This window comes from Macaca fascicularis, chromosome 17, assembly GCF_037993035.2.
Source record: "Macaca fascicularis isolate 582-1 chromosome 17, T2T-MFA8v1.1".
NCBI classification, from domain to species: Eukaryota; Metazoa; Chordata; class Mammalia; order Primates; family Cercopithecidae; genus Macaca; species Macaca fascicularis.
In genome coordinates, this window is record NC_088391.1 from 3,978,400 (window position 1) to 4,004,818 (window position 26,419).

The 26,419-nt window shown below is 40.4% G+C and overlaps 1 protein-coding gene across 13 annotated transcripts in view; it reads right to left on the bottom strand.

Moving 5' to 3' along the window:
* Positions 1–26,419, bottom strand: part of SACS (sacsin molecular chaperone) — a 108,161-nt gene that overhangs the window by 13,883 nt on the left and 67,859 nt on the right. For 7 of the 13 annotated variants that reach the window (XM_045377199.2, XM_015439055.3, XM_074021706.1 and 4 more), the window contains 6 exons: positions 25,774–25,859; positions 22,545–22,656; positions 15,908–16,054; positions 12,092–13,580; positions 11,380–11,471; positions 4,118–4,144 (listed from right to left, as the gene is read on the bottom strand). In XM_045377199.2, the coding sequence (XP_045233134.2) occupies positions 4,118–4,144; positions 11,380–11,471; positions 12,092–13,580; positions 15,908–16,054; positions 22,545–22,656; positions 25,774–25,859 (1,953 nt within the window). Of the gene's footprint in view, positions 1–4,117; positions 4,145–5,667; positions 5,794–11,379; positions 11,472–12,091; positions 13,581–15,907; positions 16,055–22,544; positions 22,657–25,773; positions 25,860–26,419 lie in introns of those variants that run through there. The other 6 variants (XM_074021707.1, XM_005585477.4, XM_074021703.1 and 3 more) reach the window with 3 other exon arrangements.

Consider the following 26,419-nt stretch of genomic DNA (forward strand, 5'->3'; position numbering starts at 1 on the left):
CAAGTTTCCAGGAGCCACGCAGCTGCATGACCTACAGAGAAGGGCATGAAGTCAGTGCACAGAGGCTGGAGTCTCAGTTGCAGCTGACCAGTGCTTTCTGCAGCTGAGGCAGCAATGAGACTTACATGGTTTCCTTTCAACAACTAAACAGATGTCTAATTTAAGTGCCATTTCATTTTTCTGGGACTTGAATTCTCTCATTTGGAAAAATAATGGGGATGAGATTCTAGATCTAAAGACTGCTCTATATTTATGCCCAAATACAGAACATACTTACAACTTTTCCAAAGTACCCTGTATCTAGCTACTTATTATTAAAGTGTGCTGTTCAGAGCCCTGAGATTTTTGCAGAAATACTTTGGAGGCAACAAAGGGAGCACGTGGGGCCGTGCTGTGAAGGCAGCAGAGCAGCTCCGCTTTTGGATGTCTGATAAACTAGAACACTAGGAAGATACTTGCTTGGGTTAAGGGGGGGCAGTTTTTACTGGTTTTAACCACTGGCCTTAGAAATGAACATTTTCTAAGTGAATTTAGTATTTCAGAGTATAACATTTATAATATCAGTAGGAAAAAAATGAAAAAAATAACACCATTCATCTATAGGTATATTTTTCCCAGAGAAATAAAAAACATCTCAAATTCGATCTGGTATAGATACTAACATTCAATATTCTCCCTACGTACATACGACTTCTAGACTCTTAAAAGAGTGGCAAGGCACAGTGGCTCACATCTGTAATCCCACCACTGTGGGATGCTAAGGCGGGTGGATCACGAGGTCAGCAGTTCAAGACCAGCCTGGCCAAGATGATGAAACCTCATCTCTACTAAAAATACAAAAATTAGCCGGGCATGGTGGCGGGCTCCTGTAGTGCCAGCTACTCAGGAGGCTGGGGCAGAGAACTGCTTGAACTCAGGAGGCGGAGGTTGCAGTAAGCCGAGATTACGCCACTGCACTCCAGCCTGGGCGACACAGTGCGGGTCCGTCTCAAAAAAAACAAAAACAAGTTTGGAAAATATTATAAGAGGAATCCCGCCTCAGGCTCTGGAAACTTTTACATATTGTTACTTTTTTGTCCAAGAAAGCATACCCTTATTTCAGAGGCTTACGTACAAAAAAGATGACTTTATCTTCTACCAAGAAATTGCCTTTCATGTAACAACAAGATATTTTTAAATTACTGCCATAGAAATTTAAGCAAGGGCACACTTTTGCAACTTTAGGAAGGTGTCAATACCCAAATTCAGAATATTTTTCAGTTTTTACGTTGTGTGATTTACAATAATTCAAGCACTAATATTTGAGAAATGACAAAATCTTGTCAGCAGCTTGACTAGTATAGTCTGTTTGATCTGTAAGTCCTATTAAAATGTGATTTTCCAACATTTTTCTTTAAAAAATGCTCACTGAGTCAGATTTAACTATAATGGAATATCCAAATCATAAGGCAAGGATATAATACTACAGATACAAAAAAAGAGTTAGAAATTAAAATTCAAAACACTCAGAAAATAAAAAATTAAATATGCACCACTTTGTGCTCTATGTTAATAATTGCCACGACATGCATTCCATAGATAATCTTACCCAATATCCTTTCATGAAATTTGGCAATTTATAAAACATATACCTACCTTCAGGAAAATGATCTCATTTAATGTATACATTAAATGCCAACAAAACACACACACACACCACATATAGCATGCAACTAACACCTTGGTCATGCTCAACTGAAAAAAACATGAAAGAAAATAAAGGAGAGAGAAAATGTAATAAGACACCAGTATATGTACATTAAGTCAGTTCAATCTGAAGTCCTGAATTCTATCCATTGTATTTAAGACATTCAGCTTTTTAGTTATAAATGTTAACACAGAAACAAGTCTCCATGTCCTGGGTTAGAAAGTCATAGAAATTGTAAAGCACCTCTAACAGGATCTGCAAAATAATTTTTGTAGCAGTTTAATAAATGAAACGGTTTTTGTAACCTTAAAAATTATCAGCACTGTCTACAGAGGTTAGCTACAGTACTGAAATTATTCCAAGACGCAGAAAGGTTTAAACAATGACCACATTTAACTTAGAAGGAACTCTTCCAAGAGTAGCTTTTGCTTCACTATTATCAGTTCAATCCTTCACTGGTTCAAAATAATAACATCGACATAATGAATCAGTACTCAAAGACTGCACTGCTTTTTATTGTTTATGTTTATGTTCAGTGCTAACCTTCAGATGAATTTCAGCACAGACAGAAATATTATATATAGTCTACTTAAAAATTTACTTAACCAAGAAATCTCAGTCCTGAATGCTTTAATTAACTGAGAGTTTACTTTACTACATTCAACCAGATCCGTCCAGTCTCCAGCTGGCTACAATAACAATCCATCCAAAGCTCTAAGCACAGTGACAGTTTTTGATACTTTTCTCCTGTACAGAAAGTGGCAGCGGCAGCCTGGGTAGCCGATGAGTTCTAACAATGCCCCACTGAGCATAGAGATGCAAATCTCTTTGTAAATGTACAGTCAGGGTTCAATTAAATGGTATACTGTAGATCAGTCAATCTTCAAAGAAATGAAGACAGAATAGAAAAAAAGAAATGAAACAACCAAACTAAAAAAGGAAGGAAAGAAAGGGCAGCCTTCCTGCCAGGTCAGACTCCCTCCATCTCCAGCCTAGCGGTGGCACTGCAGACCCCAGGGCCCAGCAGAAAAGTCCAGCAAGCCAGGGTGGTTCAACATTAGTCCCAGTGACCACATTTCTTCCTCAAAAATCACCACTGACACTCTGTCACCAACTTCTTAGCTTTCGTCTTAGAGAATCGCTGATATAACCAGACAGTACCAGGGCAAATGTTAATTATGCAGTCTACTTATATCAAGATTTTCTTTTCCTCTTTGATTTGATGCCACCTTAAAACATGTAAGATACATTGACAAAGCTTTAAGAAAAATACAGTAATAAGAACTGTGAATGATAAACCATTTTTAATATAAGCTAGGAACTCAAAAATATTTATACGAATTATCACTATAATAATGACTTGGTTTCTAAACTATTTTTAGTGTATCACCTGCTTCAAATAATAATATTTATCATAAAAATGATTTCTGTAAGCAAATCTTATATCCTATAAATTTCCAAGTGAAACATGAAGTTGGGGAAAATAATACCACTAGTTGAGTCAAAAAATTTTTATTAAAAAAAAAGGCAGTCAGTAAAATGACATGAGGCAGTCAGCAAAATGACACATGAGGCACTGTAAGAACAATCGGCCGACTGTCCCCAGTGAGACCTAGGCTGGCCACCTTCCCTTCCTCAGCACACCGAGGACAGGGGGTCCCTGCTGTCACCAACCACAGCACACTGAGCCAGACTCCAAAACAGAAAGGCTGTGGTCTCCTGACTTCACAGTCACAGGCCCCAGAATCTACGTCCCTCTCTGTTTTTTTGTTTTTGTTTTTTGAGACAGAGTCTCGCTCCGTTGCCCAGGGTGGAGTGCAGTGGTGCGATCTCAGTTCACTGCAACCTCTGCCGCCCCGGTTCAAGCAATTTTCTGCCTCAGCCTCCCAAGTAGCTGGGATTAAAGGCGCCCGCCATCACGCCTGGCTAATTTTTTGTATTTTTAGTAGAGACGAGGTTTTACCATCTTGGCCAAGCTGGTCTTGAACTCCTGACCTCATGAACCACCCGCCTCTGCCTCCCAAAATGCTGGGATTACAGGCATGAGCCACCGAGCCTGGCCCCTTCTATGCTTTTTAATCGGAATATTTGTGTGCATCACATAATAGGGATGCATTCACTATCACACTTCCCATTAAATACCACAGCTTAAAATACAGATTCCCACACCATTCTTTGATTAGAGACTAAATGTTCTATGAAGTGAATGTTTCCAAGTCATTTGAATATGGTTTTACTGTGGTATTTGTAATAACAAAAATCTGTATTAGTACGGTTTCCTCTCTCCTTTAATATTATAGTTATTACCACCAGAAAAAAAAATTGTTGACATAACTTCTAGCTACTTACGTAAATGCAAAAACAGAATTCAAAGAACCAAATGAACAAAAACATCAGGCTTCAAATGAACACGACATTCAGTTATCCTACCTGAATATCCCCAGAGAAGTTGTTGTGCTAGAATACAATTAAATCCATTCTTAGAACTCAAAATTGTCACAATTTTCACATAATGGCTACAAAAATTATTCTGTATCTTAAATACTGTCTGTAGAATCTCTACACATCCTCATGTAAAAGAAAAGCCAGAAACAAAACTCCAAACATAGCAGAATACACATCTAAGATTTAAAGCTATATTTCAGTGCAAACTAAATCAAAGTACGTAAGAGTCGGGAGTGTTGGTTCAGAAAGAAAGCAAAGAAAGAACTATGGAATTCGTATGCACAAATTACATTATACCTGCATAACATCATTTGGTAACCTACCAGTGAGCTTTTTGCATAGGCTATCATGTTCAGAGATTCTAGACTAAAAAACCTGATTTTTAAAATTTTTAATTTTTAAAAAGTTTTGAAATATCTATACAAAGTGTACAATTCTAACTTTATAATAAAGAAAAAGAGATTTTATTATCTATTTCCACTGCTTGCCCATGGTAACCAACAATTATAAACTTCTAAGAATTGTTTCATGAACATCTATCCCTCCTCTGCTTGAATGAAGCAAGAAACTTTTAATCAAGTGGACTGCTACAGCTCTGTGAGATTTCTGTGTATTTGGGTCCCTTAGGCTAACTAAACTAGTAGCTAAGATAGAGAGCAAAGGTGTAACCAAAGAAACTGAACTGTTCTCATCTTAACAGCATTCTGATCACCTTAGCAACAGGCACCTTGTTAGTTCGGCAATACTGATTAAGTGCTAGAGATATAGAAATGGACAACTAGACATAGTCCCAGACCTGGCCCTACAGTCTAATGGGGCAGGCAAGTATCAGATAAATTATTACAAACACTTAAACAGGTACTGGTGTGTGAGTGCCGTGGAGACCAGAGCATGGAAGCACACAAGGGTTGCACAAAAGATGAGCAGAGCTAGTGAGATGGAGGAGTTGGCAAGGAAGTCACATGTATCACAGCTGAGGGAGGGACAGAACATGCTGTCCTCCAAACAGAAAAAAGCATGGAACTAAGGGAAGGAGATGAAAAATAGCAAACATCAATAGAACCTTCCATGTACCAGGCATCTTCATGACACCCAGAAAATGGAGCCAGCTAATGAACTGCCTCATAGGAAAAGTTACGGATTTTGGTCTCATCTAATAAATAAGTATGAAAATTTTAAAAATTATAAATAAGATCCTGGCACCAACTATAAGGCATCTGTACCACTAAACTGTTCTTGTTTCTTTTTCCTTCATCCAAAACCCATTTACCTGCTCTTCTAACTATTCTCCAGTTTCTGATATCCATCCATTTACTTAAGCAACTTCACAGAGAAATAATTCAGACCTGGAAATTAAAAAAACAAAAATCGTAGCTTCAACTCTGCAACTCAAGCAAGTCATTTAAATCCCTCAATTTCTTTGAGCTTCAATGTCTCCATCTCTCAAATGGAGACACAGGCTCTATTATCTCATGGTTGTAAAGAATAAACAAGACTACAGAAGACACTGATTTGAAAAGGAACTATTAACTCACGGACACAAGAACGAGATTTGCCTTTTGGCCTCTGCGCCGCATCTCCTCCATGCAGTCCCCACCCAGCCCAGCAGCTGAAGCATCAACTTGTCCAGTCAAACTTGGCAAGCAGGCTCTTGGCCAGACCTTGGAAATATAAAAATAAAGATTGCCCCTGCTCTCAAGGATGTTGCAGTCTAGCACAGTAAAATCATGATTCTAATAAAGCAAAGAGGATCAAATGGACTGTGAACTGGGTTCCAAGAGCAAAAGAGAGGCATCCACCTCAGACTGCAGGGCAGGGGTGAGGCACAGGGCAAGATGTCAAAGAAAGCTTCCTGGAGGTGACACATGAGCTCAGTACTGAACGATGAATAAACATTAGCTGGGCAAAGTAGAGGATGGAAAGAAAGTATTCTAAGCAAAAGGAACCCCACGTACAAAACTGCAGCGATGAGAAAACTTTCATGCAGGGAAAAAAGTACTGAGAACCTACACTGAAGTAGGCACTGTGCTAGATGGTGGTGACCGATCTGACAGGTCTCTCTGCTTGCATGAAATTTAGGGAGGATTCACGTTCATCAACCTACAAGTGCTTGTATAATTAGAACAGAAGAGGGCGCCTGCATGCACCAAGGCCAGTGTGACAGCACTCCACAATCATGGAAGTTCACAATCATGGACAGTCCCCTAGTTCCTGCTAGCAGGGCTAGATTTCTCCTGATAGATTCAGTGTCCACTGGAAAACCTGCAGCAGGAGGGTGACATAATCAGATGAAGCCCAAGCGCTGTAGGGAGGGACATCAACTGCAAGAATCCAGTAACAACAAGAAATTAGAGGACCTGTAATAGGCAGTGGAGTAAGACCACAGGGCTGGCACAGAAAATTTAGTCAACAGATCCTGGAGATTGTGGGGAACAAAGAAGAAAATTTAAGGATTCCCTCTTGGGCAATCTTGTGAACAGTGGTGTTATTTTCAATGGCATCACTCAAAATGAGAAACAGATTTGGGGAGAGGATGAAGACTAAAGTTTCGCAATGTTGATTTTGAAATACTTATGGGATTCCAAGTGCAAAATGCTAACAATAGCTACCATTTGTCAGTATTAAGTGCCGGATATTGTGTTAAATGATATGTATTATATATTCATCATTCGATCTTCAGCATAATTCCTGCTGTGAGTACGATATTACAATAAAGCTTTTAATAACCTGATCTGCTGCAGTAACACAAACTTGGATACAACTCAACCGGCAAGTTGTGATGCTCCCATCCTCCACTCAATCCTTATTTCATTATCCTTGCAGTGAAGCAATCCTGAATTTTATGTAATCAAATCCTGGGGACCTTCAGGTATACCCTTAGAAGGATATTACTGTATTACCATGTTACTGATGAGGAAACAGGGGCTCAGAGAGGATAGAAAATGTGTTCAAAGTCACACAATAGAGGAGTGAAGTTTAAGCCCAGATTTGTGTAACTACAAAATCCAGGTTTTTAATCTCTGCTACACCACCTCTCTGAAGACTAGGGGTGGTGACCAAGGATATGGTGGTCACTAACGCTTTCATGGGAGTGGACGAATGTATTCAAAGAAAGGAACAAAGTAAAAGAGCTGAGGAAGGAGCCCCCACACTAACCCATATTTAGGGAGTAAAGTGAGGAACAGAGGTTCACAAATAATTCTGAGAAGGAAGCAAAATCCGTGGATGCCAAGAAGGAATTGGTATCATCACGGCTGAGGGCTTCAAGGAGGAACACCAAGCTTCCGGGAGATCAGGTAAAAGAAACAGAAAAGCCCACTGAGCTGAGTAACAGGAAAATCATTAGTGACGTCAGTCAGACTATTTTAGTGGAATGACAGTGGAAGCAAAAGTCTGTTTGGAGTGATAATAAATAATGAGGAAGGACAGACAATAAGACAACTCCTTCCGGAAGCTGGACTATGATAGAACACAAGAAAGAAAATCAAGATCGAGGTCTGTTTTGTTTTTCCTGAAACGGAATATAGTGAAACATATTTAACTGCTAATGAAAGGGGCTGCAGAAGTAAACACTAAAAATACAAGCAGTAGCTCAATATTTAGCTAAGGATTTTAAATGTAATACAAGGAAAAGGTACAATTATTAAATAATGTGACAGATTTTGTTTGAGCTACAGAATTAGAGGAAAAGTTTCCGTTGCAGAACAAACATATGTTTCCATTTTATGCAGTAGTACTTCCCAGACTGGCCAATCAGTGTTTACCGATCACTCAATAAACAGAGGTCCATAGTGCTCTGTGTCAGCAAAGCAATGGAGTAATCATTACGTACAGCAAAAAATATCAGATGTCGTTACGTGTCTGTGATGTTCCCTACCATTTATGAAGGGGGCTCCATAAACATAAGACTCTGCCTTCCTTCTCCTGTACTCACTAATTCCCCCAACACGCCCCGTACCAGAAAGCAAGATGACTTACATGCTTGGTAAGCTGAGAAAAAGCATCTGCACATGCTCAGCGGGACTCAAGGCACACATGTTTAGTAGGGGCAGGACCTCTGGAAGGAAGTCTGTGGCTTTCCAGGGCTACCTGTGACTAGACTGGTGAGCTAATCCATTTCATTCTGGGAGTCAACAGAAGTCCAATGCCTGTCACAGCTATAATCTCCAATATCACAATAATCAGTGACAGAGGTGGTTTCTGACATCCATCTGCTGAATTCCTCTGCTATGTCTTCACTGACTCAGAACTCAGGAAAGGAAAGCAAGGTGTCACTTACTGGCTCCCCCTAAGTCCCTGTATCATCATGCTCTCAAAACATTAAAACTATTAATGGCAATAAAGTTGTATCAAAAACAAATTTTTGTCTGGAACACAGAGATAAAAATAATTGGGAAGATACCCATGTGACTGGTTTAAAAAAGTTTAAAGGCTGGTGATACGGTTTGGCTGTGTCCCCACCCAAATCTCATCTTGACTTGTAACTCCCATAATTCCCATGTGTTGTGGGAAGGACCCAGTGGGAGATAATTGAATCATGGGGGTGGTGTTCTCACGGTAGTAGTGCATACTGTTCTCGTGGTAGTGACTAAGTCTCAACAGAGCTGATGGTTTTACAAGGGGAAACTCCTTTCTCTTGGCTTTCATTCTCTTTTTGCCTGTCGCCATGTAAGATGTGCCTTTAGCCTTCTGCCATGATTCTGAGGCCTCCCCAGCCACGTGGAACTGTGGGTCCACTAAACTTCTTTTTATTTATAAATTACCTAGTCTCAAGTATGTCTTTATCAGCAGCATGAAAACACACTAATACAGCTAGTTATCAGGGTTGTTAAATAATCATGAAAATAGGAGCCTAACTCTTAAAGCTAGATAAAGAAAAGTGATCATCAGGACAATCTCTGGGAGTGACCCACACACGATGTGTGATGAACAAAACACCAGATGAACATCTGGTGTAACAATGCCAAGAAAATTAACCAAGACCAGAAACAAAACATAGTGCTTCATTATGACACCAAAATAACAAACTTGAATCCATAATAGAGAAAAAGAAGAAAATAAAAGTGGAAAAATGCAACTTCGAAAGATGTCAAGTTTTCTACATTAATTTATACATTTATCTCATCCCTAAAAATACAACAGGTTTGCCCCATTCACCCAGGGCTAGAGAAGCAAATGGTAGCCACACTCTGTGCCACAAGATATTTGGAAAATGCTGAGCGAAAGCAGAATGCTCTGCTGACCTTCCACCCTTCTTGCCTGATGTGGCCCTGAATTAACTTTTGGCCATTTCCAAATCCACATCCACCTCAGAAAGGATCTGCCACCAACAAAAATATTTTCTTTAAAATAAAGTAATAGACCACACAGTAAAATACCATAACAATGAGAAAGAATTGTTAACAGTTCCATGCAACAACCTGGATGAATCTCATCAGCATCACGGCAAATAAAAGCCAGACGCAGAATATATGCCACGTGGCTCCTTCTATACAAAGCATGATTAATAGCAAAGTGAATCTATGCTGTTAAAGCCAGTGTCGTGGCTACCCTGGAGTGGTCAGATTGAAAAAGGCAAGAGAGGGGTTTTGGGGGCTGGTAATCCGTGTAATCTTCTGGTAATCGTCTGTGTTCTGATCTAGGTTTACACGGGTATGCTCAGGTGGTAAAATTTCACTAAGCCTACATTTATGAAATGTGCACTGTTCTATGTGTATCTTATATTTCAACACAAAATTTTAACAAAAATATAACACATCATTAATAAAAAAGAAAAAAAAGGGCCAGGCACGGTGGCTCACGTCTGTAATCCCAGCACTTTGGGAGGCAGAGGTGGGTGGATCACAAGGTCAAAAGATTGAGACCATCCTGGCTAACATGGTGAAACCCCATCTCTACTAAAAATACAAAAAATTAGCCGAGCGTGTACTAAAAATACAAAAAACTAGCCGGGTGTGGTGGCGGGCGCCTGTAGTCCCAGCTACTCGGGAGGCTGAGGCAGGAGAATGGTGTGAACCCAGGAGGCGGAGCTTGCAGCGAGCCAAGATAGTCCAGCCTGAGTGACAGAGCAAGACTCTGTCTCAAAAAAAAAAAAAAAAAAAAAAAAAAAAGGAGCTCCAAAACATTAGAGCAAAGATTGGCAGGGTTATAGGAATCCGGGCTTAGACATCCAGAAAGGCTGTTTTGAAGATGACAATTACAATTAAATGAGTAATTTAGATGTTTGAAAAGTCAGTCTCACAGCTACCAACTCATAGATACAGGTCCCTGATGGGAAACAACATTTACATGCTCATTTTCTTTTAGTCTCACTTTAACTCCGACCTAACTTGCCTCTCCCATTCCAACTCATCTCACTTATATTTTAATGAATAAAGGTGTACAATGATTAGCAACTTTCCCTAAGTCATTATCTTGGACAAGAAAAAAGTACATTCCACAAAAGACACATCAGGGAGTGTGCTTGACAATGTGAACAGCAGGACAAATCCGGAACTTCTCAGGACAACATCTCACTTAGGAAAAGCTCAGGTAACAGTTTCACAAGGAAAAGGATGCTTGCAGAAGTTGAAAGATAGTATTAAAATTAGAACCATGTTGACTGTTTTCCCTAAATTACTGTCGTTCCCTAAAAGACAGGACACCTATCAGACACCCATCACTTTAAGACCCCCACAACACCCCTTTCCTGCCCCTTCACAGAGTTAACTGGATTCGTCCACACTTCCCAGGAGCTGATCAAGCCTAATGCAAACCCAGCATCATAACTACATAAAACCACGGAGGGGCAGTGGTGTCAGAAACAGAGCAAGGACAGGGCAAGTGGAAGACCTGAGCTCCCTGCACGTGGCTGGCGGCCTTGATCTTAACCTTTCTCTCCTCGTCTGTGAAATTTAATAATCACTGTCATTACCAAATGAGCTACAAGTTATGAGGGAGGCTCAAATGAAAAAAGAAATGGGAAAGCATGGAAAAACTGTAAAGCACCATGCAGGTATAAGATGTTGACTACACCATCACACCATGACAGGACAGATTTTTAAATACACTTATCACCTTTGGATTCTTTTAGATGGCATCTCTTAGATGCCATTCTGGTAACTGAAACATCTTAAAACACAAAAAGTATATGAGGTTGAACCATAAGAAATTGTTGATTTATAGGTCTAAAATGAATAACAGAAAACTTTTTTAAAACTTCTATTTTTATAAAGAAGTTTATTTAAAAGAATACTAAACTATAATACCTCGGGTTTGGGCAGCTTCCTTTAAAGCAGCTAGAAGGTGAGGTTTCAAGTTATCCAAAATAAATCTTCCTTCAAGACTTGGGAAAAGGGACCTGAAAAGGGAAAGGAACAGCAATTATCAGAATCTTCTGACGATTCCAAGATTTTAAAAAATCAATCACATATTTTCAAGTCAGTTAAGCTATTTTATTTTACATAAATTATAATGCACATGTAAAATCAAATTACAATATTTTTGATCAAATATTATCTAGACTTTGCTTTAAAATGTGAGGGCATCACGTACCTTACTCAAATTCAGAAACATTCTTAATATCTTATAGTAAAATTAATTTTATTTCCTGAAATGTCAGTACATACCCTCGTTTATAAAGAATTAATATACTATTTTTCATTAATTTAAATGTCATCAAAATAATTCATTAGTGACTAATCTGGCCTTGTCATTATTTGCACCTTATAAACATTGTTTTCAGTGTACTGTTATTGAAATTTCCAAGAAAAACAACTGCTTAGATAACTTTTTAACTGATAAACATTTGAATACTTTTTCACTTTAGAATATAAAAGGTATCCGTTGGTATTTCAACAATGTATTGCTGCAAAAGTCTTCCTAACTATAAAACAACATAGAAAACCATTGAATTTCACAAGTGAGCAGGAGCAGGGGAACCCTAAGAGTGAGCAGGAACATTAGAAGGGGAACCCCTACCTTGGATATTCTGCTGAGGTAATATAAATGACATCTTGGTCTGATACAGATGAGGAGAAGGGGACAAAATTGCCATTTTGTAAAGGGAGCAACTCCAGCCCAAGCAGCTCACTGTAGGCTTGGTCAGAAAGCACAAATTCTAGAAGGTGAAGCTTTTCTTCAGCACTGCCCAGGTGTGCACACTTCCGCAGCACCTGCCGCACCCACGCGGGCGTCACCTTCCTCACGGGTGTTGTGCCAGAGGCAGCCGTGAGCTGAACAGCGGCATCCACATTCCCTGGTACCTTGGCAATCTGCTTCCCTGAGCTCTGGAGGTAGTTGAGCACAGTTTTTGTGTATTCTAAATTTTCATCAAGTTCTGAGAAGTACACCTGCTCCAACCTGACCCAGTCACAGCTAATTGAATAAATCACTGCATTCTGCAGCAGCTCGCTGAATAGAGGCTCTAACACCGGCTGCCAGTGCACCTTGACTTTGCTCGCCTCGGGCCAAAGCTTATAGATAACATCAACTGACAAGGGGAAATCAGAGCTCTTTTCCGTCTCCAGACGTTTTATTGAATCTAAGATCAGAGTAGCATAAGCTTTGGGGACAACATTCATGACCAGAAACTCATTCCATAAGGCTGCCGGGTCTCTCCACTGGTCCAGCTCTCTCCATTTTATGCTCCTGCGGTTATCAGTGAGGCCAAAGAACCCACTGATGTGAACTGGGAGTCCTGTGCTGCTTTCCTCACCAGGCGGTAAAGGAAGAAAACAAAATGCTTTTCCTGAGAAATCAGACGTTGCTCCTTGTGCTTCATCCTCTCTGCTTGATAAAGGCATGGCTATTCCAATGACTGGGACAAATTTCAGTTCATCAGCTAAAGAGTCAAGCTTACTACTGATCCCTCGCCCACCCACACTGTTACACACCAACCAAGATGTTTTCTGTGCATCCTTAGTACTCTCCTCTTCTAAAACAATATTTACATGGTATGTTACACAGGTGATGTTATTGCTTGGAGTCTCCTTACAATAGTTACTTATAGCAGTTCCCAGAGTCTTTACAGAATTCAGCCGCTCCTGTTTCAGTGCCTCACTCTCACTCGAAGTCACTCTAAACACCAGTTTCTCTGTGCCGTCAGCCTCTCGGACATATAAGGAAACATCCTGCACACTTTTCAGAAAGAGCAGCACTGTGTCTGCATCTGCCCTGAAAGACTCAAACAACTCAAGAACCTTCTGCTTATTGTAGAGGTTACTACTAAGTTGTGAGGGTTGTAGGCGAAGAGGGAAACGGAAAAATGTTCCTGGAAAATTGCCGTTTATAAACGTTTCCTTGGTGCTTCCAAAAATGCCAATAAATGGTGCAAATTGGTCTGAAAGTTCACTAATTTCTTTGCTGTCATCTTTGAGATTCCAACATTGGCCTGATTCATGTGGGCCAAAAAGTGTTTGATGAGGATCTAGCATCCCGATCTGGTCACCACTAAAGATACAAGGAACATCTGTAAAGAAAAAGTTAAGTCATGATCAACTCTGAAATTTTAGGGACAATTATGATTACAATTACAATAAATACTTATATGAAAAAGCATGAGTCATTAAAAGGCTAAAACAGATTTATCTAAACACGAACAATTTACCTTCAGAAATGTAATTCTCTGAATATGAAAAATGATTTCTCTTTTGATTCAATCCAGTAACAAATGCCAGGCACAGAGAGTTTGCATGATTATTGTGAAAACCTAGGAGACCTCTTCAGAAACTCACTACACAAAAGATGGGCAGAGTATTTGGATATCTACACTTAGCTCCCACCACCATGTGAGGCCAATTCAGCAGAACAGGGCTGCATCCTACGCTCAACTTTACAGATTCCGCACAGACTCTGTGAGAAGGGAGAGAGAGCAGTACAACACGGGTGGCTCTGCCCACTGTGTTGCTCAGTGAGCACCTGCTCTGAAGCTCACAAGGTACATTCCCGCAAGTGTCTTAACCTCTCTGCCTCTGGAGCGGAAGCACTTCTCATGCTGGGAGCATCTCACCACATGGAGCCTAATTACAGTAAAAAGATACCCATCTTTTGTATAACATGGCTCTAAATTGATACCAACTGTTTCACCTGTTCCTCAACCAAAGACAGAGTAGTATTCAAAAACTGGCAGAAAAACCAGATGTGTGAGACCCACTGTGGTGAGAGAAACTCCTCCCCAGCGTGCTTTGGTGAGGATCTCCCAAGGGTGATGTGATGCATGTTTGCCTCACATGCTTACTTAGCACCTCGGCTTCCTGCAAGATGCAACTCCAGTGAAGTCAATCTTTAACATCTATGGTTGTCAAGCACAGCTTCAGCTGTCACAATCACCAACTCTTAAGCTTGTGGGTATTTTAAGTTAGCAAATGTTATGTCCACCAACCACGTGGCTAAATCCATCGATAGTGGGGTCTAGGGAAGGCTCACCCCTGCTCCCAAGGCACAGAGTCGCACCCTCATGAATGAAATCAGGCCAGTGGCTCCTGACAAGATAAAAGCATGACCTATGACCTATGACCTATGATCTTCTCAGATCCTCGGACTGGAGAACAGTCCTCCAGTTAATGTTCCACACAAATGTGCTTATTCTCAATGAGCAATCAAAACCACACTGAGATGCAGGTGCTGGGCAATGAGCTGGGCCCTCACGCCACAGTTCATTCCTGCTTAAGCCTCCAGGCTTCTGCTACTCACATCTGTGTCCCACAACATTTACAAACCACTGCATGGCACTGACTCGACGGATAACTTGCAAAGAGGTGGACACATGAGTATTAATATTCATAGATAATAGTCATATTTTAATATATAAATTTTTATTATATGATTTGTAATTTAGTCAATAGTATTTAATCGAATATATACGTATGAATGTAAATGCAACAGGCTTACTAAAATTTGGCTACAGTTGGGATGACCCTACTTCCCACGTGCCCAGGGCAGTCCCAATTCAGGCCAGTTGTCTGAGAAGAGTGCCACCCTCCTTCACTCTCACAGCTGTCCCAGTATGAATAATAAAGAATACGGTCATCTTGGCTACAGTGATGGCCCTGCCTGTGCAATCTTTCCTTCTCCTGCAAGACACAGTTTGAAACTAAAAGGACCAATTCCATTACACAATTTCTCATCACAAAACTACAGTAAGTACTAAGAGCTTTGATTCTACAAGAGCCATATACTCCTAGAGATGTCTACACTAAGAGTTAAGTATTTCCTATTGTAACTAGGAACCAGAAACCTCATATTCTTTCTAGATTAAAAATATGATTTCAGAGTAATCTTTAGAATGCTTGTAAGTCTAAAAAGAGTAGAATGAGAGAGGAAAATAAGAGATACCGAAACCACCTCAAAGATTTTCACTTTCTCAGTTATTCAGTACCATTAGATATACCTTCCTGTTTAACCTTCTGATCTTTAGAACATGTACAAGAAGATCTGTGATACTCAGTTTGACTCTTGAAGAGTTGCAGTTTTGAAATTTTTCATAGTAAAAATTTTGTGTTCAAAAGCTGTATTTCAAATTTCACATCAAATGGCTTAATATACTGATTCCACTGGATCATGATGATGTTACCTTTTGGCATCACATGATGAAGTAAAACTTTGGTATTGTTACTGTGGTAATTTCAGAAAATTCAATATGCACTGATTATTTCATTGACATACCTCCGGCTACTGACAGAAGAATTTGGGTAAGATGGCTTTTAAACAGTATCACCTCTGAAGTTAAACAAATACATTACAGAATGTAAGATAAAATATTTTCTAATACCAAGACTGAAAAGCCTAATACTCTACCTGTTATATGATAGACAGAATTAAACCCAATTCCAAATCTTCCAACCTTCAGAGGATCATCCTTTTTCCTACTTCTTGCTATTTCTTGAATGCCGTGCCAGTCCTCTGGGGTGAAAACCGCGTTGTTGTACACATAGAGAGCAGGCCCTAGGTGTGAAAATGCGCAGGCAGGTATTCAGAAAAAGATGCCAGGGTGTTCTGTTCTATCTCAAGAAATCCTCTATACGAAATCTCTTATTTGAAGGGAAAATAGAGAGAAGTGAATAGAGTGAATTCCATACTATAATTTAACTGTTTTTACAATGAAAATAAAGACACACGCTGAAGTAAAACCTAGCAGCAGAAGAAACATAGCATTGTTGGCCAAAAATCCATAAAGGAAAAATTAAAGGTTACTCAGATACCCAAAAACATAAGGCAAACAAGAAAATCAATCTGTTACTACTCTATGTGAAATTTGTTCTAAATAGTATATTTAAATCTTTTTTTGATCAATGGAAAATATTTACCAAATACAAAATATTTCATATATTTCATAAAACATATGAAAATATGAGCACAGTGGCTCATGCTTGTAATCCCAGCATCCTAGCACTTTGGGAGGCCAAGGCGTGTAGATCACCTGAGGCCAGGAGTTCGAGACCAGCCTGGCCAACATGGCAAAACCCCATCTCTACTAAAAAATACAAAAAATTAACTGGGCATGGTGGTGCGTGCCTGTAATCCCAGCTACTTGGGAGGCTGAGACAGGAGAATTGCTTGAACCCAAGAGGCGGAGGCTTTAGTCAGCCGGGACTGCACCACTGCACTCTAGCCTGGGCAACAGACCAAGACTCTGTCTCAATTAAAAAAAAAAAAAAAAGAAAGAAAGAAATTTATTATGGAGATTTGCTATCTAAAGAAACTATGTGAGATGATATGTTAATTTGTTTCAATATATACACAACCATTTTACTATATACACACACATATATCTTATAACATGCTGTATGCCTTAAATATGCACAATTGAAATCTTATTTCATAAGGTGAAAAATAATCCTTTAGTAAGATTAATAATCACCTTGTGTTTGAAGTTCTTTTTTTCATCAGCCTCTAGATTGTTCTATACGAGGCATTACCTGTTTGATTTTAAAACCCATTAATGTGACAAATGTTTAAATAATGCTGCAATTACACCACCTATGTAAAATAATACCACCTATCTCCAAAGTAGTTCCTTCAAAAAGTAATATTTATAACATATTTCTGCACAAAATATTTTTGGAAATCCATTTTGTGAGACCTACCTTGAGAATCTCTAACATTCTTTGAATATATTCAACTATGTTCACTCATCATACTTTAAAGATGATTAATATTTTTCATTCAAAAAGGTACTGAAGTATAAGATATACACAATAAAGTATGATGGTCTTGAGGCTGCAGCTTGATGAATTCCTACAAAGCAGATGAACCTGTGTCATCTCCATCCACTTGAGGTATATAGGGCACTCCCAGGACCCCCAGAAGCCTCTCCTCATGCTCCCATCAATTCAAGGACAGACATGGGATGTGACCCAGTTTGTTTTACAAAAATGGCATTTTACTACTATTTTTAAAACAGTTAAAGTTGGAATATGCAGAGAGTCGAGGCTGCAAAGGCTTTCTGGAAAGGACAATCACACAGTGGAGTGGGGACTCTGCAGTCAGGATGTCAGGCCTAGCTCTCCAGTTACAGCCACAGCACTTCCAGAAACTAAAGCCATCAAGGCTCCATTTCCTCATCTGCACAATACGGATAAGAAGGGCTGTCCGCCGCCAACGTGCTGGGGACCCAATGAGACGGCACAAATACAGGGCTCAGCACAGAACCAGCAGAGCAGACCCCTAAAAACATCAGCTATCACTACTGTTACTATAATCAGTATGAGTATATGATACTGTCAGTCTTCATGTAGTATATACTTTTACATATTAAGTATTACAGGAATAGTAATAAAATATCTTGTTCCTACCCAACAGCTAACTTAAAATGGCTTCTAGCAAGCAGTGTCTGGTTCCAAATGTCCATTAAAAGTATCTACAAAGACAAAAAAGAAAAAAAAGGACCACAAAAAGTCACAACACCGAACACCAGGCTCAAGCATGAAACTCTTGCCAGAATCTAGAAAGAACTAGACTAACTACAAGGTCCGTGGAAGGAAATTAAAAATTTCAGCAGGGGACACACCCACATGACATTACCAGGAACACAGTCCGCCTTGCCTGAAGGAACACCCACCTTCCTTCCCACTGTCAACTGGAAAAGTGGACAGCTGACCGCTGACTCCTTACTGCCTGCTTATAGGAAGCCATTTGTTAAATTCCAAAACCATAGCCCTTGTCTTAAAAAATGCAGATGACTGTTTTACATGAAAAAAAATTCCCCTCAGATCCCCACTCTCCAAGATATTTTTTTTTTTGAGACAGTGTTTCACTTTTGTTGCCCAGGCTGGAGTGCGGTGATGCTATCTCAGCTTACTACAACCTCCACCTCCCGGGTTCAAGCAATTCTCCTGTCTCAGCCTCCCAAGTAGCTGGGACCACAGTCGCACGCCACCACACCTGGCTAATTTTTGTATTTTTAGTACAGATGGGGTTTCACCATATTGGTCAGGCTGGTCTTGAACCCCTGACCTCAGGTGATCCACCTGCCTCAGCCTCCCAAAGTGCTGGGATTACAGGCATGAGTCCCCACTCTCCAAGGTTTTCTGACTGTCAGAACTGCTGTGTCTCATCCTACACCATCAGTGCAACTCCTGGGAAGAGGAAACATGGTGAAAATTACCCCTATGAGTGCAACTGTCCTGGGCTCTGGGACCTGGAGCTTTCCTTACACCCTGGCTGCTCAGTGGCAGAACCAGGAAGTGCACACAGACAGCTCTCCTCAGTCAAGAGAACGAGAAGAGTCGGGGACAGGAAGAATCTAGTTATCATTTAATGTTTTTAATCAAGGTATAATTCTGATTATATTCATCCTGGAATGAGGAGAGAAGCAGTATTTTGCCTTTGCTATGATCAACTCAGTCTCATCGGTTCACTCTCTGCTTCTATTGCCAAGATCAATTTCAAAATAGCCTGTATCTACTCTGATCAAAATAATGTGTTCTTGGTTCTAAAAGTAAGACAAGAAAGGAACAAACACCCTGGCTGGGCACGGTGGCTCACGCCCGTAATCCCAGCACTTTGGGAGGCCGAGGTGGGCAGATCACCTGAGGTCAGGAATTCGAGACCAGCCTGGCCAACATGGTGAAACCCCGCCTCTGCTAAAAATAAAAAAATTAGCCGGGCGTGGTGGCAGGAGTCTATAATCCGAGCTACTCAGGAGGCTAAGGCAGGAGAATCCCTTGAACCCAGGAGGCAGAGGCTACAGAGAGCCAAGATCACGCCACTTCACTCCAGAAGCACATACACAGTGTTTACTAAGAAGAGTCCTGAGCTACTGGACAATTTACAGAGGTTGCTTATTGGAAATAAGCTTGGAAATTTATCTATTTAAGTGGCATAATCCCCTTGAAAATGTCACAAGTTATATTGATTATCAGAGAAAATCATGTACATGTTTTATGACTAAAATAGCTCCCTTTGGGTAAGTGCTGGTCTGTGTGCATCACTCAGAAACCAGCTCTGTGAGATCCAGGCCAAGGTGTGTCCTAGTGCAGCACAAAGGGACTCTCCATGCTTTCTCCACCTGTGTCTTCTAATCAGCTGTATCCCTGAAATCCACAGTAAAGTGTGCTACACTGGCTGAGAGCTCTCATTCTTATGAATGTGATTTCACAATCCGAGCCTTTTATTATCTCATTATATAAAAATGAACAACAATAAGTCAACCTTAAGAGCTTTTGGCTGTGAAACAAAGGGCCAATAAAGGGGAAAAGCCATGATACAAGATGACTGCTCACATCTGACTGCAAGAGAAAGATATTCTCAAATACCCAAGAGCCTGGAGGGCTCTCAATAAATGTTTGTTAAATAAAGAGATCAGAGATCACTGCCACCTGCTTTTATATAATACATCCTTTTCTGTTGTTTGTTTGTTTTTGAGATGGAGTCTCGCTCTGTCGCCCAGGCTGGAGTACAGTGGCGAGATCTCGGCTCACTGCAATCTCCGCCTCCCGGGTTCAAGTGATTCTCCTGCCTCAGCCTCCCAAGGAGCTGGGATTACAGATATGCATCACCACGGCTAATTTTTGTATTTTTAGAAGAAACAGGGTTTCACCATGTTGGCCAGGCTGGTTTCGAACTCCTAACCTCAGGTGATCCACCTGCCTCGGCCTCTCCAAGTGCTGGGATTACAGGCATGAGCCACTGCACCCAGCCCACATTTATTTTATTTTTTACTTATTTATGTATTTATTTTTGAGACAGAGTTTCGCCCTTGTTGCCCAGGCTAGACTGCAATGTCGCAGTCCTGGCTCACTGCAACCTCTGCCTCCCGGGTTCAAGGGTTCTCCTGCCTCAGCCTCCCACGTAGCTGGGATTACAGGTGCTCACCACCATGCCTCGCTAATTTTTGTATTTTTATTAGACATGGGGTTTCACCATGTTGGCCAGGCTGGTCTCGAATTCCTGACCTCAGGTGATCTGCCCACCTCAGCCTCCCAAAGTGCTGGGATTACAGGCATGAGCCACTGCACCTGGCCTACAATTATTTTATTTTTTACTTACTTACTTATTTATTTTTGAGACAGAGTTTCGCTCTTGTTGCCCAGGCTGGACTGCAATAGCAGGGTCTCGGCTCACTGCAACCTCTGCCTCCTGGGTTCAAGCGATTCTCCCATCTCAGCCTCCCAAGTAGCTGTGATTACAGGTGCCCGCCACCATGCCTGGCTAATTTTTGTATTTTTAGTAGAGATGGGGTTTCACCATATTGGCCAGGTTGGTCTCGAATTCCTGACCTCAGATGATCTGCCCACCTTGGCCTCCCAAAGTGCTGGGATTACAGGTGTGAGCCACCGTGCCCAGCCCACATTTATTCTAAATTGGCCACTTTTAGAGAGCCTGTCTCTAAATATACTTATGCATAAACTCAGCCAAATAATCTAGTTTCAAATGTTTTTTAAAACAACGTGAAGTCAAGGTTAGAAGCAAAAAAATCATAGGATCTCCTTACACTCTTACCTTTGCAGTTCCACAGTACATACCATCATCAATCATCAGTATGACACCAGGCATAAAACATTATCACATATATGATCTCACATAATCCTCCAAATATGTGGGAGAAAGATTTTCTCATACCACTTGCAGGCAAGCAGTACGTCAGTATAAGGGTCACAGCTGCCACCAAGTGCACCAGTGCCTGGAGGGGTAGCACTGTATAGGATTAGGACTTAACCTGAAGTCCCTTGAATCCAATGTTACATTAAGTCACAGGCTCCTAGAGACAAGATACCTTGCAGGCTAATCCTCTTACTATAAAAATGATCTGACCGCTACGATGACTGGCCCAAGTCACTAAGGTAGCAGCAGCCAGGCCTAGAACGCACACCTGATGCTGTATCCCACGCACCTCTTTTTATAGAGTATAGAAAGTACAACTTCCAAATGACAAATGTAAGCTAAGAATGACTACATGAGACATAACAAATGCTAGATTTTTAACTAATAATGTTAACTGGCCTCCTAAATCATAAAACATCTTTTTAAAAATACATGACTTAAATCTCTTTAAAAATCTGTCTCAGAAAGTCTGAAGTGACCCACTTTTTCTCAGTAACTTTCTGTCACATACAGTCATTCACAATGACTTCAGAGGTATACTTAATTGAAGTGACGTGATCTCGTCTCACTACAACCTCCGCCTCCCGAGTTCGAGTGATTCTCCAGCCCAGCCTCAGCCTCCTGAGTGGCTGGGATTACAGGCGTCCGCCACCATGCCCAGCTAATTTTTGTATTTTTAGTGGAGACAGGGTTTCACCATGTTGCTCAGGCTGGTCTCGAACTCCTGACCTCAGGTGATCCACCCACCTTGGCCTCCGAAAGTGTTAGGATTACGGGCGGGAGCCACCACGCCCAACCAGAGGTGCACTACAATTTATGAACATTCTTTTTGACACAAAGCTCCCCAGAGTAGAAGTGAGATATTAGGAGTCTACTGCTTAGGGTTCTCTTATTGGATCAATAATCTATTAGTTTATGGCTTTCTTATCATGTTTCCTTTCATTTTCCTTCTCACCTCTCCTTCAATCTTTCTTCCCACCCAACTTCCAAACAATGTCAAAGGTACTCCTAAAGCAGAAAATACACAAAAGCATGGCCTTTCACAACATCTTTCCAAATGCAGGAAAGTGTTACTATACATAAATGGTGTCCCTTTATCCTACTGATAATATAAAATACAAGTTGTTTGACTAGAATAAGAAGCTTTGGTCATTACAATGCTTGTCATTTTGTTTTGAGTTTTCAGATTTTATTCTTTGTTCTCTAAAAATACCAACTGGTGGAGACACCTTCCCACCCAAAGCAGAGAAAACCATCTGAAGAAGTGGACATAAACATGCCAAAAAGTACAAATGATAATTAGACTGTTCATTAAACAAAGCACTATTAATCATTAAAAACTGCCTGTTAGTGCATACAATAAAACTTATTCCTAATTATTGATTCTTACCCTGATATGGTGCCATATCTTTTGACCAAAGAGACTCTGTTCCGTACTGAGTTTCATCATATAGAAATTTAACTTCTGTTGCCCCAGCATCTTCTGCATTCTGAATTAATTCCTAACCAAAAAATATACCAAAAAATAGTAATTAATAACAGAGTAATTCTACTGTCCATCTTTGTATTTATCTACAATATTTAAAAAGTTAATATACCTAAATAAAGGAAATCCACTATTTGCAACATTACCTTTAAGATCTAGTGAGGCTACTACTGAAAGTAATTGTTACATACATATGACAGTATGGTTGAAAAGTCCTTCTCCAATTATTTGAACTTAAATTTTGCCTTTTAATTTGCTATCACTTAGCAAATTAATCCTGGGCCCTATTTATAACTGTCTCATATTTACAATCTACCCAAAGCTTTTGTTCAAAGGAAATTATTCTATTTCCAAAAGCTGTATATATTGTCCTGTGTGGCAGGCAACTTAAGCTTGAGTGGCTGCCAAAAATAGATCTTTTATTTTATCATTTGCTTACCAAACTTACCTTTTCATAGAAAAACAATAAAGCCAAATAGTAGCAATCTATATGTACCCTTCAACTGGCTGCTTTCTTGAGAGCCTGAGATATGAACATGTCTTTGTCCTGCACTAAGCTGAAAGCTTCCGGATGGTCACGACTGACTCATTCCTCTCATGAAGAAGAAAGCACTATCATTTGTTTGGTGAATGGTGGGTGACTGGAAGGGTGACCAGTTCCCTGGAATGTAAAAAGGAAAGGGCAAACTGCAAGACTTGCCTCAACAAAATTTCCAATCCTAACACCACCAATCACTTCTGCACACCTACCAAAATCACGCTGGGCTCTGGTCAGTTTGAAGGGAGCTCCAGAATCTGAAACGAGAATCAGCTCCTAGATCCAACGCCATGATCATCAAAGGAGCTTTTTCACTTCCCCAGAGCCTTGGGATCACTAAATTGGAAGTACAGATGGGCAAAAACTGAAGAGAGCTTTAACTGATACTACAGCAACGTCAACGGTGATGCCTACATCAGAGTAGAGAGGTGATACGATGTCCACATGAAACAAAATAACTACAAGGAGAGTGAGGGAGCAGAAGTGAAAAGTCTGTTTTGAGATTGTGTTCAGTTCACCTAATGCATTCCAAAGGGCTGGAGTGTGGTACCCACCAGCTGTTCCACCCCAAACATGAACAGCTAAGCCATGCCTCTGACAGCCTCATTAACAGTTACTGATTCCTCCTTGTTACATAACTCACTATTTCTCATGGGATTTTAATTTTTTAGGCCTCATTCAATCCCAGAGAATCCCTAAAAATTAGCAATCTTATTTATATTAGGATATTATCATAACATGAAGGATGGAAATAAGAATTAAATAGGTAGTGAAACACAATGTTAACTTACAAAATGATAGCACTTTAGATGTTCGACTTTGTTTTCATTCAGGTATCTATTTGTTATTTATGTGTACTTTAGGGAGCAGAGAGGTAGAAAACTAAAGATAAAATCCAAGTCCCAGGTTCCACTCATTCTCAAATTGAACAAAAAATAGGATGGGAAGCTTTTCCCCTAAATGGTAATCCTGACATTATTTGTAAACTAACTCTGAGATACACCAATAACACATTTTGTACTTGCTATTGGGCAAGTCACTAAGATCTCTGGACCTGTTTCACCAAACACAAACACCACAGAAGGTGGTGGCGTAGGTCTTGGTGATTTCTAAGACTCCTATTAAATCTAAAACAGTCTAATTCTACTACAACATCCAAGGAACAAAGATTACATTGAACTGGCTCCAATACAAATATATCTATAAGAAGCAAAGTGGAAGGTATAGCCCTCAGCTGTTTGCCATAGACCTTTCTCACTTCTCAGCAAGGATCACACTCGCTCACTTCTGAACAGATGACAACCTACTCCTGTTACCACTACACCTTTATTTTAACTTTATTCTATTCACTTCTTTCTACCCCAAAACCACCTCACAGCAATACTCATTCCACCCTCACTTTCCTAATAAGTCAATAAAAAACTGTTTTTGAATTCGCTTTCTGTGACCCACTGGTGCCTATGCTGAAAGATGGACTAATCCAACGGCCCAGTCTTACCACGATCACTGAAGACACAACAGTCCTCAGTGAGTGCCTACCTGAGCATGACTCTCCTAAGTTAAAGAGACCCAGTCCTGATTCCCTAACAGTTTACCACCTAAACTAGAAAATATAACCAGGGCCAAGATACTGAAGGTAATAAACACTAAGCAAGCTAATGAGAAGGAAAATGTGTAACAACTGATCTACTTTGATAACTGAGGAAGTTTCTTATTAAACACAAAATCTAATTTTTGCAGTTATCTCCCATTATTGCTTTCTTTGATGATTACTGGTTTTTCTTTTTCTGTTGTTTTATTCTTTGTTTTTTGAGATGGAGTCTGGCTCTTGTCACCCAGGCTGGAGTGCAGTGGTGCAGTCTTGGCTTGCTGCAACCTCCGCCTCCGTGCTCAAGCGATTCTCCTGCCTCAGCCTCCTGAGTAGCTAGGATTACAGGCAGCCGCCACCATGCCTGGCTAATTTTTGTACTTTTAATAGAGACAGGGTTTCGCCAAGTTGGCCAGGCTGGTCTCGAACTCCTGACCTCAGGTGATCCACCTGCCTCCCAAAGTGCTGGGATTACAGGCATGAGCCACTGCACCCAGCCTGTTTTTTAAAGAATATAATCAAACTAAAAAACATTACAAAAAGAAATAATAAAATAATTATCCTATTAAATAAACCCTCCCAAAAAAGCAAACCTCTAAAATCAGGAGTCCGATAGGCATGCATTCAAGCCTCTAATTGCAGAATGTATTTGGCTGGCTAGTTGGTTGGTTGGCTGGCTGGCTGGTTGGTTGGTTGGTTGACGTGTAATGCCCTGCACAATGATCTACACAGAACATTCCTGGAGCGACACTGCTGATTACAGCACCCAGTAGCTTAATGCATTTCTTTGCCCCAGAAAACCTCACATATTTATATCAACTCCATTCTCAAATGGAGCTATACACTGCTATACACACTGCTATACACTGCAGCCACAGAAATATAATACAGCCATCTGAATCGAGACAACATTTTAAAAATTTAAACGCTAACAGGACTTCCAAGTAAATTTACTTCATCTCATTTTTATCAAAGTAAATAACACATGAACACGACATGTGCCCCACCTTAAGAATCTGTCCTCCTTCTGGGTATCTTCTCAAAATGTCCTTGAGAAAATCAACAAGTGGTGGAGTTGTCTGACCAAATCGACCTAAAATACAGAACACATTTTAAGTGAGTTAGAAAAAAATCCCGTGACCTGTCACCAACATGTAACTTGAATCCGAGACATAGTATAACTATACAAGTTACAGTTGCATATCTCACTGCAGCACCCTGGTACAGCAATCTACCTGACGAAGCAATTCAGCAGAAAGTAAAGCAGATTCAATTTTATCAAATCTCAAGTTTTTTTTGTTTTGTTTTGTTTTGAGACGGAGTCTCGCTCTGTCGCCCAGGCTGGAGTACAGTGGCGTGATCTCGGCTCACTGCAAGCTCCGCCTCCCGGTTTCATGCCATTCTCCTGCCTCAGCTTCCCGAGTAGCTGGGATTACAGGCGCCCACCACCACACCCAGCAAATTTCTTTGTATTTTTAGCAGAGATGGGGTTTCACCATGTTAGCCAGGATGATCTTGATCTCCTGACATTGTGATCTGCCCGCCTCAGCCTCTCAAAGTGCTGGGATTACAAGCATGAGTCACCGTGCCTGGCCTCAAGATTTTTTAACTGAACTACAAATAAGGTCTCAAAAAATGTTCAAAACTATAATA